Source organism: Lottia gigantea (genome assembly GCF_000327385.1).
Source record: "Lottia gigantea unplaced genomic scaffold LOTGIsca_214, whole genome shotgun sequence".
Taxonomy (NCBI): domain Eukaryota; kingdom Metazoa; phylum Mollusca; class Gastropoda; family Lottiidae; genus Lottia; species Lottia gigantea.
Window position 1 is genome coordinate 192,272 of NW_008708498.1, and position 17,662 is coordinate 209,933.

The 17,662-nt window shown below is 34.0% G+C and overlaps 3 protein-coding genes across 3 annotated transcripts in view; all 3 read left to right on the forward strand.

Moving 5' to 3' along the window:
- Nucleotides 1-1,551: 1,551 nt before the first annotated feature.
- LOTGIDRAFT_174743 (hypothetical protein) lies at nt 1,552-11,129 on the forward strand (the record flags this gene model as incomplete). The annotated part of the gene is made up of 6 exons (XM_009054381.1): nt 1,552-1,634; nt 4,196-4,345; nt 6,728-6,852; nt 8,210-8,253; nt 9,390-9,575; nt 11,076-11,129. The coding sequence occupies 6 exons, from the start codon at nt 1,552-1,554 to the stop codon at nt 11,127-11,129; spliced, it is 642 nt and encodes a 213-aa protein (XP_009052629.1).
- Nucleotides 11,130-11,844: 715 nt separating this feature from the next.
- Nucleotides 11,845-12,024, forward strand: LOTGIDRAFT_143747 (hypothetical protein; the record flags this gene model as incomplete). Its single annotated transcript, XM_009054382.1, has 1 exon — nt 11,845-12,024. One exon carries the CDS (start codon nt 11,845-11,847, stop codon nt 12,022-12,024), a length of 180 nt encoding a protein of 59 aa, XP_009052630.1.
- A 4,922-nt stretch (nt 12,025-16,946) lies between these two features.
- Nucleotides 16,947-17,662, forward strand: part of LOTGIDRAFT_239252 (hypothetical protein) — a gene marked incomplete at both ends in the record, with an annotated part of 11,478 nt that continues 10,762 nt past the window's right edge. The window contains one exon of the mRNA XM_009054383.1: nt 16,947-16,970. Coding sequence (XP_009052631.1) covers nt 16,947-16,970 — 24 coding nt within the window. The remainder of the gene's footprint in view (nt 16,971-17,662) is intronic.

Consider the following 17,662-nt stretch of genomic DNA (forward strand, 5'->3'; position numbering starts at 1 on the left):
TTCAGAGAGATTAATTTGACGGCAAAGTGTTTTCAGAGAGATTAATTTGACGGCAAAGTGTTTTCATAGAGATTAATTTGACAGGAAGGTGTTTTCATAGAGATTAATTTGACGGGAAAGTGTTTTCATAGAGATTAATTTGACGGGAAAGTGTTTTCAGAGAGATTAATTTGACGGGAAAATGTTCTCGGAGATTAATTTGACAGGAAAATGTTCTCGGAGATTAATTTGACAGGAAAGTGTTCTCAGAGAGATAAATTTGATGGGAAAGTGTTTTCAGAGAGATTAATTTGGCCAGAAAGTGTTTTCAGAGAGATTAATTTGGCCAGAAGTGATGAGAGTCGAGTTTTTCATCATAAATCTGTTTAATCAATGTTTATCGTAAAAAAAATAACCATACACTGTTTTATATATCCACTTGACATGATCCCTTTTCATTTCCTTACTAACACTCTTAGACCAAATCAATTTATTTTCTTATTTTATCGATCCTCCTCCCTCAATTCTCCAAAAATTCAGAAAAAAAAATTAGCTCTGCTTGAAAAAAAGAAAAATTATCAGAAATTCTCATTATTAATAAAAATACGATTTTTGATTAAATTAGAAAAAGTAGAAAATACAAGTCAGTCCTGGCATTTATATGGTTTTTTTCTCCCCTCGTAAATAAAATTATAAAATCAAGAAAATAAATTGGTCTAGTCTTTCAGCCTCGGTCTAGCAACTGGAACTTTTCTTTCAGTCTTTTCTGGATCAGAGGTTATAATTTCATTTTGTTATTTTTCAATGGTCTATCTTGTAATCTAACAAAATTTATAGCAAAAGCAAGTATTTTTAACCAATCAAAACGTGTCATCTGAAATACGTTTCTTCATAACAAAAAAAATCAGACGTCTGTAGTTCCTGCAATTCTACTAAAACTGAGTGTTTGCTGACGTCACCAATTGCAAAATAAATGATTTGATACTGACCTCAATACTTAGTTTTAGAGGAATTTCAGGAACCACAGACGTCTGATGTAAAATTAGAATGGTGTAAATTGATGCTATCAGTGTCTCTGATACACATAATAAATTTAGAAAACCTCTTTACAATCTCTTTAAACTAACAAATTATACTGAAAGGCAACAGAAAGTTCATAGGGGTGCATTTTCTTACATGTTGGTACAAACATCTTGACTTTAAAGGGACAGGTGCATCAATTTAAGATACTCTGTGATATATAGAAAAGACATCTATAGAAATAGGAAAAGAAATTCCTAGTTTGAGATATTTTTAAAGGAATTATACGATTTTGGTACATTTCTAGTATTTCTGAACACTATTTTATATATATTCAAGACTCAAATTAACCCCTCAAAATGGTACACCACTCCCTTAAAAGAAAATTTTAACCACAGTATTTTTAAACCCCAGTGTCTTGTAAGATCTACAAGAATTATGATGTTTGTTTTGCCTGTTAGTATAATAACATAACATATGTTCTGTTATAATACCTACTAATAGCTTGTTTTTATTTTAACTGTCATACTAACAGAAGCTAAATCCAAGACGATGTCCCAACAGGAGTTACTATCGTATGTTACAGGGGGAATAGGAGACTCAACAGAACAAGAATTAGATAAGGTGTTTTCTAGGTAAGTTAGCCCTTCCTTTCTTTATTAACAGATTAAACGTTGGTCTCACTAGCATTATTGGTGTGTAAACACAGTTGATCACGTGACAAACTGAATAAATGACAAAGTCAATTGCGTTTACACACCAATAATGCTAGTGAAACCAACGATTAATTCTTATATTTATATTCAGATACTTTTATTAATACAATTTTCACTGTTTTATATGATCAGTTATTTGAATTTACCACAAATCTTAGATTACGTCATTGTTGAGTTTTGATGATGTCATAATATCACGTGATAAACTACAGTTTATAGAAAAATAAACACCAGTTTGTGTAACTGGTTTATTGAAGGGAGTGATAGTAGAAGTGGTAATATTAGGCTATAGCCAAGCATCAAGGAACAATTTAAAGGGACAGATGTGCCATTTTTTTTTGACCAATCATACTCAGAAACGGGATTTTTTATAGCTAAGTCAATAAGTAATAGTGTTCATAGCTCACCGTCCAAATTTTAGCCTTCAAATCTATGTGTGTTCAAATTTATTTGACTGTTAAAATTTGAGTACATTGCTAGTACTTCTGAAAACTATTTACATATATTCAAGACCCAAATCACCCCACAAAATGGCACACTTGTCCCTTTAAAACATTTTTATATGGTCTTATTAACCTGTATTAACCTAACCCCGCTACACTTCGGTTTGTGGGTGTGGAAATGAAATTGGTGCTATTTATATCTGACCAATGAAAGCAGGGGTGAAGGTCAACAAAACAAACAGTGTTTTTGATTTCCTGTCGGCTTGAAATCTTCAATTTTGATTGGACTATATTTAGCTATTCCCTGACTTGTAAACAAGGTATCGAGGAAGTATGATGAAGGGGGGGTGTGGTTTGAATATGATTTAACTATAACATACAAACAAACTAGACTAATTATCATGATATATTAATAACTGCAGCCTTGGTCCCAGAAGGTAGGAATTCTGATATATTTCACCAGCAATGTTTTTTGTATTTTATTATCCTCTTCTGCATCCTAATGTTTAATTTTTTTTTGTGCAGTGTGATTTTTAAACGCCCACATGAAATTGTGGTTGTATATTGTTGTTGCCCCTGTCTGTCAACATTTCTTGTGAACACAATAGAGACTACAGTTTTTATCTGATTTGAATGAAACTTGGTGTGATGATATGTAATGATAAGACTAGTTCGAATTGAATGATTTTTTGATCAAGGGTTTTTGAGTTATTGCCCTTGACTTAGTCAAAACACGTCAAAGTTTGTTAGTGAACACAATAGAGACTACAGTTTTCATCTGATTTAAATGAAATTGAGATCTTGAAGCTCGAATTTGAAGATTTTTCAATGAATGTTCTTTGAGTTATTGCCCTTGACTTAGGAAAAACACGTCATAATTGTTCATACACATAATGGATGCTGCAATCTTCAATAACTTGGTGTGATCATTGGAATTTATTTATTGGAATATTATTTTTCTGTGTATTGAATAGAAACTTGAGAGATTAATCAGTATGGTTCATGTTGCTCTTTATTTGAGTCTAAAATTCTAACAAAGCTGCTGTGTGGACGTATGTTTACCTTGCCTAGCAAGCTATACCCTTTTTTTTGCATGCAGTGTGATTTTTATGTTTTTTTGCATGCACTGTGATATCTGATTTTTGTTTGAACTTTTAATGAATAACTCAGTTTAAAGGTGCGGGCACACAAACAGTCTTGTCGGTGATTTTTGTCGCAGACTCGAATCTTATCTAATATACAGTCAGTTGTTTTCCACTATGACGATAATCAAACTGGTTTGATGTTATAAATCCTGTCTGCAACTTGATAATCTTGTCGTGGAAGCAAGGGCACACGTGAGATTTTACTCAAAAATCCGCAACCAAGACTGTTCACATGCCTGCACTTTGAGTCCTGGACAATCTGAGTTTCAGTGTAAAAGTTTAATATTATTAAGATTAAGAATTTAATGTAACTCACTGAAACTGAAAATCAGCTTGTCCAAATATTAACCCCACTATATTTCTAACCCTGGGGGTAGACAAACGTACTTGATCACCCAATGATCGAGATGAATTTTAAAATCGCTCAAAAAATTCACTTGTGTGTCTGCTCATGTTGATTTTTAACGCCCATCCGACATGAAAAATGATTATTTATGCTAGTGATTAAATTTGTTCGTCTGCCCGTGTCTGGAGATCGATATTTCTTTAACCAATCAGACTTGATTCTGATATCATGTGACATTTAGAAGGGCTACCTAAGCATTTGTGTTCCAATCACATGATCGTTGATAATATTCCTCTGAGTGATATTTGCTTCATGTGCCCCTTCATAATCGGGGAAAAAATTTGCGATTTTAATCGATGTGATCGGGCAACAAAATCTGCTCCTCTGCCCCTAGGATTAGCGCATGACACACTACTGTCAAATAATGGTCATTTTATCTTCTCAAATCAATAAAATCAAACTTTAAATTCTACAAGTTGAAAAGAGTTTTTTTTTTCAAACAAAATCTTTCACCAAATAATGCTAGCAATTTTTTCGTTCTGTCAGTGAAAACTCTGGAATTTTTCGAACGGCCAAGGCAGAAAATCGTCACCTACATATAGACAATGATGACAGGGAGATAACTCTAGAGGGTTTTAATAATGCAGATAACAGGATACTTCAGGCAGAGAAACGTGCTGCATGGCGACAGGCCAGGTGTGTGTTATTTTAGTTTCAAGGTCTGGTTATATGTAAAGGTTCAGCCCTGTAATCCATGTAGTCTTGGTTACCCAGGTTGAAATATTTGCCTGTTTCAATGAACGTGGGCTCGGACTTCAGGTTCAGAAGGTTGTCGTTAATTTTGTTCTGTTAGATGAAAAAAGTATGGTGCACGTTAGACCGAAACATCTGTCTCTATTCCAGCCTCTAATAGTTATTTAGACAGATGTCAGCTGGTGTAGAGACAGAAAAAATAGGCCCTGTTAAATGGGGACATTCCACATCTCCGCAGGTGCAGAGGTTTTAAACCTATTTAGATACCTCAGATATATTTGGAAAGATGAATATTTTTGTAGTTCAGTCATGCCATCATTTTGACCATTTATGTCATGTCTCCGGTTCCATCAAAGTTTTTTTTGACGAAACTGATCTAGCATCGGCCATTTATAACTGCGAGCGTAGTTCAAAGGTCACAGAGTCACGTGATACTAACAAAACGAAAGTTACGGTGATGCCCAACACTAATTTACAATTATCTTAAAGGTAATTCAAAATTATGTTAGAGAAAACTCATCTTTGGAGTTGTGGAAAATCCCCATTTAACAGGGTCTTTTTCTTCTGACTGTACTATTGCTGACAACTGTCAAAATATCCACCAGAGACTGGAATAGAGGCAGATGTTGCAGTCTAGCTGCACGCAAGCGCTGTGGATTACATGAAAACCAGGCTTCTCTACAGACCAGGCAGCGTAGCTACTCAAGCTATCTCACTTTCCATATAAATATGTTTGAGTAAATCTGTAGATCTGAACCACCACATATAACCAGGCCTTTAGTTTGATTTCTCTGGGTTATATTGTATTTTCAATTATAAGTTATAATTAAAGCATGGATTGTTAATAACTAGTTGATATTATAGTATATATTATAATGTTTTAAATGTTATATCTAAATATTTATAACTATTGATCTCTATGTTTTACAAGTCTGAACTATCATGGTGTGTTCAGATGACTAAAGTTAAGGCCGCTGAACAACCAACCGTTTTTTGAGCCCGATATTTTTTTAATCGTTATAAAACTTAAACGGATAGATTTGTTTTGTTTTGTTTGACCAATCATACCTTAGTCTCAGAAACAGGAATTTTTAAGATAAGTTAATCAGTAATAGTGTTTACAGCTCACTGTCACAATCCATGTGTCTAGAATTATCTACATTTGAATGTTAAAATGACAACTCGTCTTTTCTTGAGATACGTCCATATATAGAAAAGACATCTATAGAAATAGGAAAAGAAATTTCTAGTTTGAGATATTTTTGAAGGAATTATGTGATTTTCATACATTTCTAGTATTTCTGAAGACTATTTACATATATTCAACACTCAAATCAAACCCGTGAAAATGGTGAATCTGTCTCTTTAAGCTATGTTAACTTGCACCTATTTCGGAGGTGGTTTAAGACCTGGCTTAAATAGTAAAGCCAGCTTAGTCTGAACGAAACTAGCTAACATTAAGCCAGATATGTTATGTCTCTGCTATGTCTCTGCATGTGCACTCTTTTTAACAAATTCCCACCATTATTGTTGTTGTTATAATGCACATGCATAATGGTTTATGACCTCTGAACTTCCCGATAACTTCCTGTAAACCAGGCTCAAAGTAAGTTTAATAGTTAAGCTTGTGTTAATTTTAGTTATCTGAACATACTAATAGTAAAGTTGTTGGAAGTTTTTGCTTGCTTATTAAAGTGTTTTATATTATTATTTTATGTTTGTTATATATGATGTAAAACCTTCACCTTGACTTCTCATTTCTATATTGAAATGGAGGGCGTATATTAGTGTCACCCTTATCCATTAATCCATGATTGCTTGTAAACACTCTAGAAGGATCAATTCTTGACGGATTTAAATGAAACTTGGTGTGAGTGTTAGTAATCATCCAAGGATGAACCCTATTGAAAATCAGAACAATCGAAAAATATTTAGTATGAGTTATTGCCCTTGTTCTAAAAAAAAACATTCAATGTTTAGCTTGTAAACACTCTAGAAGGAACAATTCTTGACGGAATTTGACGAAACTTGGCATGAGTGTTTGTTATCACCCAAGAATGAACCCTATTGAAAATCAGTAAATCGAAAAATATTAAGTATGAGTTATTGCCCTTGTTCTTGCAAGGCATTAAATTTTTCATACTGATGATTGTTACTGGTGATTGCTCACTAAGTGCCTTCTGTTGAATAGTGACTAGTTTCTTTTCAACCATCCTAATCACTATACTAAATGTTTGATGCATCACTATTGCCAAAAGGCCCTTCACTATATCATTTCACTGATTCATTGTGCCAGAAATGAAGATCCCTGTTCTATTTTTTCAGGATGAAGTCTCTGGAAGCAGATGCAGTAAAAGCCCAAGTTGTCATCTCACGTGCTCAAGAACTCAAAACTGATCCTTCCAAAAATAAAGCTAATATTTCATCAGATTTAGATATTGCCTTCGCTGGTAAGTACTTATGTTAACTTGGATTCTGATAAAGTTAAACCCCTTTCAACCTGATTCTCATCTTACAGTGGTCTGGTTTGATCCTGGTTTAGAGAGGTTTCACAGTTTAATGGCAACGAACATCTCAATATTTACAAATAGGGCTGCATAGTTACAAATCAATACACTAAAACCCTGGTTCCCAACCTGGGGTGTTTTCATCCCCTGGGTCTGTGGAACTAGGATGTCAGGGGTATGACCAACTGGTGTAGGACATGAATTTATTTGGAATTGAGAGAGCACCTCACATCATCTCATGCTGAAATGTGGATGAAACAAATTTAGGGGGTGTGAAAGGTCCAGGTGATTGCTCCAGGGGTGTGAAGGCTGAAATAGGTTGGGAACCACTTCACTAAAAGATACATGTTCAACCATACGAGTCATTGTGATAATAATCGCAGAAAGAAAAAATAGTAAAAATATTTAAAATCATGAGAAGATCTAGGTAAAGATTGTAAAAGAAAATAATCAATTTTCAAAGTCCAAAAAAGTTATTCTAACAAATTTATTATGAAAAATATACATGATATATCAAATTATTATACACATTCTGATATACACCAGAATTCCATATCATTTCTTATTAAAGGGAGTTAAGATGGGTTTCCTTATTTTTTAGTGTCAAATGAAGCAAACTATTTGATTCATTGGTGTTTCTTATGAATTATCATGTATTCTTAATCATATCATTATGTTCTTACTGCATATAATCAAAGGTTTTAACCAATTATAAATGTCCATGTATTTACAGTCTGGATAAACAAAAAAGACTTTTTGACCTTTCTATAGAGCAGTAAAACCACTACAGATATTGTTTTAGTTTATATACAAATATAAATCTTTACGATATAAGGATATTTTAATCACTATTTTTTTTGTCGTTTCATATGTAATGTTCGTTGTGTATGCTAGGCAGCTATGACGGGTGTAGCACCAACAGGGTTTGCTTACTCTTCTAGACACCTGATACCACTTTTCATTATGAAATACTTACTCACTTATAATTGATATACTTCCTCATGTGAAAAGTTCATTAGCCCTTCCAATATTTAATTTCGCTAATATGTTGTTTTAGATTTCGAGTTTTATTTAATAGTTTGGATCGTTAGTACTTGGTTTATTTATTACACTTGTTATTTGAAAGGTGTAAACACTCTAGAAGGCACAATTCTTAACAGACTTAGTGAAATTTTTTATCATCGCATGCAGATGAACCCTATTGAAAATCCGAAAAATCAAAAAAATAATTAAAATGAGTTATTGCCCTTGTTGTTGTTATTTTGTTAAAGGTTAATTTGAAGTTATTTTTTCTCTATAGATGATGATGATGGTCACACTCAAAATGGTCAGCCTCATACTCAGGTTGGTACCTCTATTCAAATTAATATTATTTTGTTTTTATAAGCTTTTATTTTTAACATAGTCACTTCAGTTAGGGTCTAAAGACGGCCTTCTTGAAAGTTCGTCACAAGCCAATCATATTTCTGCACTCTATAATGCTGTTATTTATCGATGCGAAAAAAAGACGAAACGAGGGTCTAATGTTTCTAAGAATACACTTTTTCTTCATGTCACAAAATCCCAGCTTTGGAGAGGGCAGACATTTGAAACTGACTAATGTTCTAGAGGCCAGTCTTTAGACCCTAACTGAAGTGGCTATATTAAAAATAAAAGCTAAGATAATATGGAAGGAAAGTTTGGTCTAATTATTTTGTTTTTGTCTGGATGTTTTACTTTAAGACAATGATACACTAGGTCTGTAGCAATGTAATCAGAGAGGCTCATTGGACATGCCCCCCTTCCCCACCCCCTCAGGCCTGTGAAAGGTTTTATTTTGATGTGAAAATTAAGCTCTCTAAAAACTCAAAATTCATCTCAGGCCATCTGAAGTCCTTTGGCTTCTGGGGTCTCTGATTTGCGTTGGAGAGACATCTTTCGTTTATGGCCAATCCCATTAGGTATTAACCAATCAAAATCCTTCAATCCCTCACTTCAGTTGGGGTCTTAAGACGGCCCTCATAAACATTCATCACAATAACCTTTTGACCTGATTTGAGGACATTGGCTCTAACCAATCAAATTCCTTCACTCTCCCTTCAGTTGGAGTCTTAAGACGGGCCTCATAAACATTCAAATTCCTTCAATCTCTCACAAAATGCCAGCGCTGGAGAGAGCAGAAATTTGATTGGTTAAAGCTGGGGTCATCAGTTGATATTGTATTGCTGTATTTGGAACACCTCATCTCTGTTATTTGTATATTATCATTGGATAAAGATAAACAGTATGAGTTTATATTGTTTTTATGAACCTGTGTTATGAACCTGGGAACAGTTCTGTTGTGTGATAAAGATAAACAGTATGAGTTTATATTGTTTTTATGAACCTGTGTTATGAACCTGGGAACAGTTCTGTTGTGTGATAAAGATAAACAGTATGAGTTCATCTAGTTGTAGAATGTCAAATTTTTTTATTTTTTTTTTTTTTTTTATCGATGTTAGTTTTTTTCGCCATCACTCCGGAAACATTTAATAGTGGAATGTAGGGACGGTGAAACGACAGTGGAAGAAAGGACTAATTTGATTGGTGAAAATTCTCGCACGATTACCGAGGAGATCATTGATGAGAAAACTGGCAAACCTACATTCAGGACGGTACAGGTTATAGAGAAAACGTTGGAACGGGAGGTATGATGAGCCTTGCTGGCTTTCCATGTCACAGCTTTCCACGCCTTCCTTCCTTCCTCACCTACCTGGAGTCCATCACTTATATATTCCGTCCGGGTCATTGATGGTTATAGTACTTACTATGGGTTCTGTATCTTCTAGACACCTGATACCACTTTTCATTTCTGGTTTTGTTACCATTTATTTTTTTTATGTTAACAGCTATGACGGGTGTGGCGCCAGGCAGGGTGTGCTTACTCTTCTAGACACCTGATACCACTTTTCATTATGAAATACATACCAATGATTGATATACTTCATCATATGGATATGAAAAGTTCTTTAGCGGGTTTCAATGTTTCGCCAATATGTTGTTTTGGATTTCGGGTTTTGTTTTGTGGTTCGGATTGTTAGTACTTGGTTTATTGATGGTATTATTTTGTTGTTTTGTTATATTTTGGTGTTCTCTTGCACTAATATGCTGCAGGTACACAAACGATCTTGGTTGTCGATTTTTGTCGCTGTCAAGAGTTTCACCGACTGGCTGCAGGCACACGAGGAGACACCTTCAATCTGTCGTTTTCCACTCTGATAATCACATGAAATTGAAAGGAAAAAAGAATCTGATTGGATGATAAAATAATCAACCACAAATATCAAACTGGTTTATAAATTATAAATCATGTCGGCAAAGCGATATACTTGTCATGGAAGTCATGCTACAAGTTGGTGACAAAGACTGTTCGTGTGCCTGCAAAATTAAACGCCCAGCTTTAAATATTTTTATACACCCACATGAAATATTGTCGTCACCCATGTCTGTCCGTCCTCAATTGCTCGTCCTCAATTGCTCGTAAACACTCTAGAAGACACAATTCTTGACTGATTTTGACCAAACTTGGTATAAGTGTTTATCATCCAGGAATGAACCCTATTGTAAATTGGAAAAATCAAAAATATTTAGTTTGAGTTATTGCCCTTGTTCTTGAAAACGCGTTCAATTTTTAGCTCGTAAACAGTCTAGAAGGCACAATTCTTGACAGATTTGACTAAATTTATAGAATTGTAACATCTTGACATTGTGAAGATGAAGTTTGTAACATCTTGACATTGTGAAGATGAAGTTTGTAACATCTTGACATTGTGAAGATGAAAGATGAAGTTTGTAATAGCTTGACATTGTGAAGATGAAGTTTGTAACATCTTGACATTGTGAAGATGAAGTTTGTAATAGCTTGATATTGTGAAGATGAAGTTTGTAATATCTTGACATTGTGAAGATGAAGTTTGTAATAGCTTGACATTGTGAAGATGAAGTTTGTAATATCTTGACATTGTGAAGATAAAGTTTGTAATAGCTTGACATTATGAAGATGAAGTTTGTAATAGCTTGACTTGGAAGATGAAGTTTGTAATAGCTTGACATTGTGAAGATGAAGTTTGTAACATCTTGACATTGTAAATATGAAGTTTGTTGTGAGTGAAGGGGAGATAATTATGATTTAACTGATGTATTTTCAGGTGGAGGTAAAAAAACAACAGATTTATGAAATGAAACTAGATGACGGACGATAGGTAGGTATCATCTTTCTTTTGTTAGGGGCAGGCGAGCGTATTCTTTCACTCTATCAAATTTAATCAAAGATAAGACAAATTAACAACCTGTTTTAGTCATGCAATCTTATAATGAGAAAAATAATATTATGTATGGCAAAAAAACTGCTCTACTGACAAAAATTACATCACGTTTTGCTGAAAATTGTATTGCAAACTCCAATGTGTTGCCCCTTATTTTCACTGAAACGTACCTGGTAAAGTGGTAAAGTGATGTTGTGTTTGTCTCATTTCCATTCTACAGATCTGATTGGTCAGATTTAAATAGCACCAATCTCATTTCCATTCTACACATCTGATTGGTCAGATTTAAAATAGCACCAATCTCATTTCCATTCTACAGATCTGATTGGTCAGATTTAAATAGCACCAATCTCATTTCCACGCCCATAAAACAAAGTGTAGTGGCTAAATACAGGTTATTAAGACATGGCTACGATGCAAAAAGGGCAAATGATCATAATGAAGGCTAATGATCATGATTCAGGCTATAATGATCATGATTCAGGCTATAATGATCATTATTAAGGCTAATGATCATGATTAAGGCTAATGATCATGATTAAGGCAAATGATCATGATTCAGGCTATAGATCATGATTGAGTCTAATGATCATGATAGAGGCTATAATGATCATGATTCAGGCTAATGATCATGATTCAGGCTATAATGATCATGATTCAGGCTAATGATCATGATTCAGGCTATAATGGGCATGATTCAGGCTATAATGATCATGATTCAGGCTATAATGATCATGATTCAGGCTATAATGGGCATGATTCAGGCTATAATGATCATGATTCAGGCTATAATGATCATGATTCAGGCTATAATGATCATGATTCAGGCTAATGATCATGATTCAGGCTAATGATCATGATTAAGGCTAATGATTGTGATTTAGGCTAATGATCGTGATTTAGGCTATAGCTCATGATTGAGGCTATAATTATCATGATTCAGGCTATAATGAGCATGATTCAGGCTATAATGATCATGATTCAGGCTAATGATCATGATTCAGGCTATAATGATCATGATAGAGGCTATCATGATTCAGGCTAAAATGGGCATGATTCAGGCTATAATGATCATGATTCAGGCTATAATGGGCATGATTCAGGCTATAATGATCATGATTCAGGCTATAATGATCATGATTCAGGCTATAATGATCATGATTCAGGCTAATAATCATGATTAAGGCTATTGATCATGAATTTAAGGCTGTTATGAAATTTCTACTGTGTGGATTTTAGCCTAATAGACAACCAATTATTTGATATAAAATTCTTAGATACTGGCTTCACGTTGCCCACTTTTAGTTTAGGACCTTCAAATAGACCTTATTCACGCCTTGTTTTGAGAACATTGAAAGCGAGGCTCATAATGCAAGTGACGTCACGTGGTAAAGTGACAATATGGCCGATGCATGAATAAGGTCTGTGATGTTTTTTATAATATTTGTTTGTCTCTTTCAGTTGATAATGAAGAGGATCATTAAGTCATCCCCATGAAAATATTATTGCCATAGCAACCATTCTCATCTGCTTTTAATCTGCTGTGTATATTCATTAGTAACTTTCGTTTTCATTTGACCCCATGAGGTCAATTAGTATGAGATGGTAGCAATTAGTGACAACTTATATTCTCGGATCTTTAGGAGGTTATTATAATCTAATTTAAATAATATTACAATTTCCTTTCTTTATTTATTATTGTCAGTCTCCATTGTAATCTAACAAGATTTATACCAAGGTTGTGTACTGATGATGTTTCTAGCTATTTATAGCAGACAATCACACACCACTCTCCAACCAATCAGAATCAATGTTACAAGCAAGTATCAACAGTCTCATAATTTCATTGGTCATATCACTCTACTTTGGGTTTTGCTATCCCACAATTCATAGTCGATATTTAGACATGAACTATGCATGACATGTTTTGATTGGTTGAAATGAACATGACCAGTACACAACCTTGGTATAAATCTTGTTAGATTACCATGGAAACAAACAAAAATAATAAGGAAAGGAAATTGTAATGAATTAGATTAAAGGGGGTCCTAGTTATGATCTTCAGAAGGAGGAGAGAAAAGACCTCTCAATCATCTACGATGTTTCAAAATTAAGCTTTTTAGGCCTTCAGAAAAAGCCAGAAATTGTTGAAAAGTTGAGTTTTTGAGGACCAGTATGTTTATAGAGCTTAATTATTCTTGTATTTATGTTTTTATATTGCCATGGTTACGGGAATGTTAGAAATTTCATTTTATCCTAGAACAGTGTTAAACAGGACTTCTTCTTTAAACAGTGTTAAACAGGACTTCTTCTTTAAACAGTGTTAAACAGGACTTCTTCTTTAAACAGTGTTAAACAGGACTTCTTCTTTAAACAGTGTTAAACAGGACTTCTTCTTTAAACAGTGTTAAACAGGACTTCTTCTTTAAACAGTGTTAAACAGGACTGTCGTTTTCTGTACAAATACTTGTAGCATATTTTGCTTCTTGGTTTTCAATATTCAACCAAGTTTAAAAATTTCAATTTTGTGGTCATCCTAAGTGGTAGTATACCTTTAAACCCGTCAATTGCTACAAAATCCACAAGAACATCCAAATTTAGAGATGATGGCCCTAGGTCATTTAAAGTTTCCAGTCAATGGCTAGTAAGAAGAAAACGACATCCCTGTTTTTGTTTATTATATTGTTTACATATCATGTGCAATTCCAATTTTTAGTTTTTTTTCCATTTTATATCTTTTATTACAGTAGAAAGTTTGTATTTTGAACTTTGATTTGTTTTAAAGAGATTGTAAAGAGGTTTTCTAAATTATATGTGTATCAGAGACACTGATAGTATCAATTTACATCATTCTAATTTTACATCGGATGTCTGTAGTTCCTGTAATTCTACTAAACTAAGCATTTGATGACGTGGCCATTGCGAAAGCTGCTTTATCACATAAACACTTAGTTTAGTAGAATTGCAGGAACCACAGACGTCTGATTGTAAATTAGAATAATATCAGTGTCCCTGATACACATAAAAATTTAGAAAACCTTTTTACAATCTGTTTAATATATTTTATTACTATGATGCTATGTATTTTAATTTGTTTTAAGCTATAGTTTTATTAAAACTTGGTGTGTTAATGCCACAAGGTGAAAGAGTGGATTGATAAACCTAGAGCTGTGAGCTGTTACACTCTGGCCCATCTAATTCTAATTTTTGTCTTTTATTATATTTTTAGTCTACATTGAAATCTAACAAGTTTTCTATCAAAAGCTGGTTCCCAAGGTTAGTATTTTTAACCAATCAAAGCATGCCATGTTAAACTCATTTCTTACTAAAATAAGGAATTGTGGGTAACGAACCTAAGGAGGTTGTCCTATTAGCCCACATAAGGTTTCGATATCCCACAATTCCTTATTTTATCACGAATCAGGTTTTACATGAGACGCTGTGATTGGTTAAAAATACTACCTTAGGGAACCGGCTTTAGTAGAAAAAGTCTGAGACTACAATGTAGACTAAAAATAATATCTTTCTTTCTTTTTTGAAAGTTTCTGAAAAATGATTTCAGTTTTGAAATGAATTTTGATGATGTTTTATGTATGTTTCGCTGTTTTTATAGAAAATTTTACATGTGCCATTAATACTGGCCTGTTCAAAAAAACAAAGTTACATACCAACATTTTATAAATAAACCTGTATAAAATTTCAAATTGTTTTATGTAAAGTCTTTATATGAATATAAATTTAAATTTTAACTTTAATTTGGTTTTATTTCTGTTTTATTTAAATATAAAAACAAACAAATAAAACTAAACAATGTAACTTGTGTTTAACTGAGAAACTTTCCATCATTAATTCCCCTAAATACACGTCTTAAACAAACGTTCCAAACTCGTCTCAAAGTGTAGACATGAGAATAAGATCTACTTGTCTAACTTCAGTAGGGACATAGGCTGAAAATAGGTCAGTTGTCTGAAGATCGCACAGTGTGAAACTCTTCAGTAGGGATGCAGGCTGAAAATAGGTCAGTTGTCTGAAGATCGCACAGTGTGAAACTCTTCAGTAGGGATGCAGGCTGAAAATAGGTCAGTTGTCTGAAGATCACATAGCATGAAACTCTTTAGTAGGGACACAGACTGAAAATAGGTCAGTTGTCAGAAGATCGCATAGCGTGAAACTCTTCCGTAGGGATGCAGGCTGAAAATATGGCAGTTGTCAGAAGATCGCAGAGCGTGAATCTCTTCAGTAGGGACACAGACTGAAAATAGATCAGTTGTCTGAAGATCACATAGCATGAAACTCTGAGTGTTTGATGACGTCCCTAATAGCAAAATATGCTTGTATCACATATTGAGTTCGCAATAAATGACAGCATCAAACACTTTAGAAACCAAAATCGATCAAAAAATTTGTTTAAACATTTGTTGGCCTTCGATGTTCTCGCACCATTTATGACTGTTCTGACTGATGAAATCTCCACAATTTTCATAAAGTTGAGCTGGAAAACTGCTTCGGAAATAATCCAGACTGTTTTCACTGTCTAAAAAATCATTCTAGAGTCATACCATATACTGATGTAGACTGTCAGGGCAGGTATAGATACCTATTGTACAGACCTGAATAATACATGTAAAAACCTCCATTAAAATGGTTAAAATAGGCAATATCTGTATTAGCAAACAACTTTTAGACTTCATAACATCTTCAAAATGACATGTTTTATTCATTATTCAAAACAGAAAGTGGAAAAAATACAATTTTGTACCATTCCTGTATATTTAATGGATTTTGCTGCATGACAGGTCTATTATTGAGGAACATCTCTTTCCACATACTAAAACTTTTTCCAGAAATCTGGTTGAAAACTTTCCAATATGTCACATGAAAGCCTGGACAATACCTAGTTTCTAGACAAAAATTCAATATATCATGACCATGAAAATCTTGAACTAGCCAAACTGAAAGTAGACCATTTTATCAACATCCGCTTGACTGTCACTGCACACAAACGACTATTTTTAGAAAAGTTTTTTTGGAGTCGGTCCTAATGACAGTAAATTGATCTCCCTGTAAAATATCTGGGTATCCAGCACGGTCGGTTTGACTGGTCGATTCGTCTTAATACGGATAGTGATGTACAACGGGTGGGTTTTAAATCCCAATCGCCCTACCGCTTATAAAAATTTGCGCTAAAGTAAGGTTTGTTAATTTTAAGAATCGCATATTTCATACTACGAAACGAAACATTTTCAATTTGATAAAATCTTTTGTGACGTCAATATTATGGTATCACATATTTTTTACAAATGAAAATAAAACGAATAAATTTTTTTTTTTGCACTAAGATAGTTTTCTTCTGATTCAAACAGGTTAGACGTCGTTTTATGTTGCACTTCAGATGTCGGCCCGACCTAGTACATTGACATCGGTCCGATTTAGACGTCTTTGTCGGTCCGATGTAGGTCCGATATGGAATGTTTGCTGGGCTGTTCCAATGTTGTTAATTCTGTTCTAACACGTCACATGCAAAATTTTGCCATCTAATTCTTTCTCCGCCATTTTGAATTCTGCCTGCACCTATTTTTGGAATGCGAACTCTGTTCCAACTTGTTTATTGAGTGTCCTGTTGATTTCATTAATCCTGAACGTGAGGAACTTACTAATCAAACGGTCCTTAAAACAAGGTCCTTAAAACAAGGTCCTTAAAACAAGGTCCTTTGGCCTACTTCCCTAAAGATATTAACTGAAATCCAAACCATCATGGGATCAAAAACAGTAAATTTGGTGAGTAGATTCTGGATCTTGCTTCAAGAAGTAGGCAAGATCTATTACTTATAAAATAATCTGAAACACAGAGGTGCAGACGACAGTTAAGTGGAGTAACGAATTTGTGGTCGTCCTCGAGATCGTTCGAAGTATTAAATCTGCAATCCTTCAAATAATCAATACTAATTGAAGATCAAATTTTATTAACGGTTATGGAGGTTGGGATTTGTAACCCACCCTCGAGCACGCTAGGTTGAATGGTCGATTCGTCCTAATGGATATGGTGATGTACAACTTCCGGTTTAAATTCCAAGCAAAACGAAAGTAGCAATAACAAACAATGTCATTCATGAATACTTTTAGAAATAATGTGGCTTATTGTGTCAGATGGAGGAATAAGTTGGTGAGTAAACAATGTTTTAATTTGTTTATAAATTACTACAATTCAAGTCAAGTTATTATTCTGTTAAATCTCAATATTCCTTATTGAATGAATTCAGGACAACTCGGACCAGAAACAACTCGAATCAAACACGACTCAGGCCAAAGACATCTCAAACCAAAATCAACTCAAACCAAACACAACTCAGGCCAAAAACAACTCAAACCAAACACAACTCAGGCCAAAGACAACTCAAACCAAACACCACTCAGGCCAAAAACAACTCAAACTAAACACAACTCAGGCCAAAAACAACTGAACCAAACAC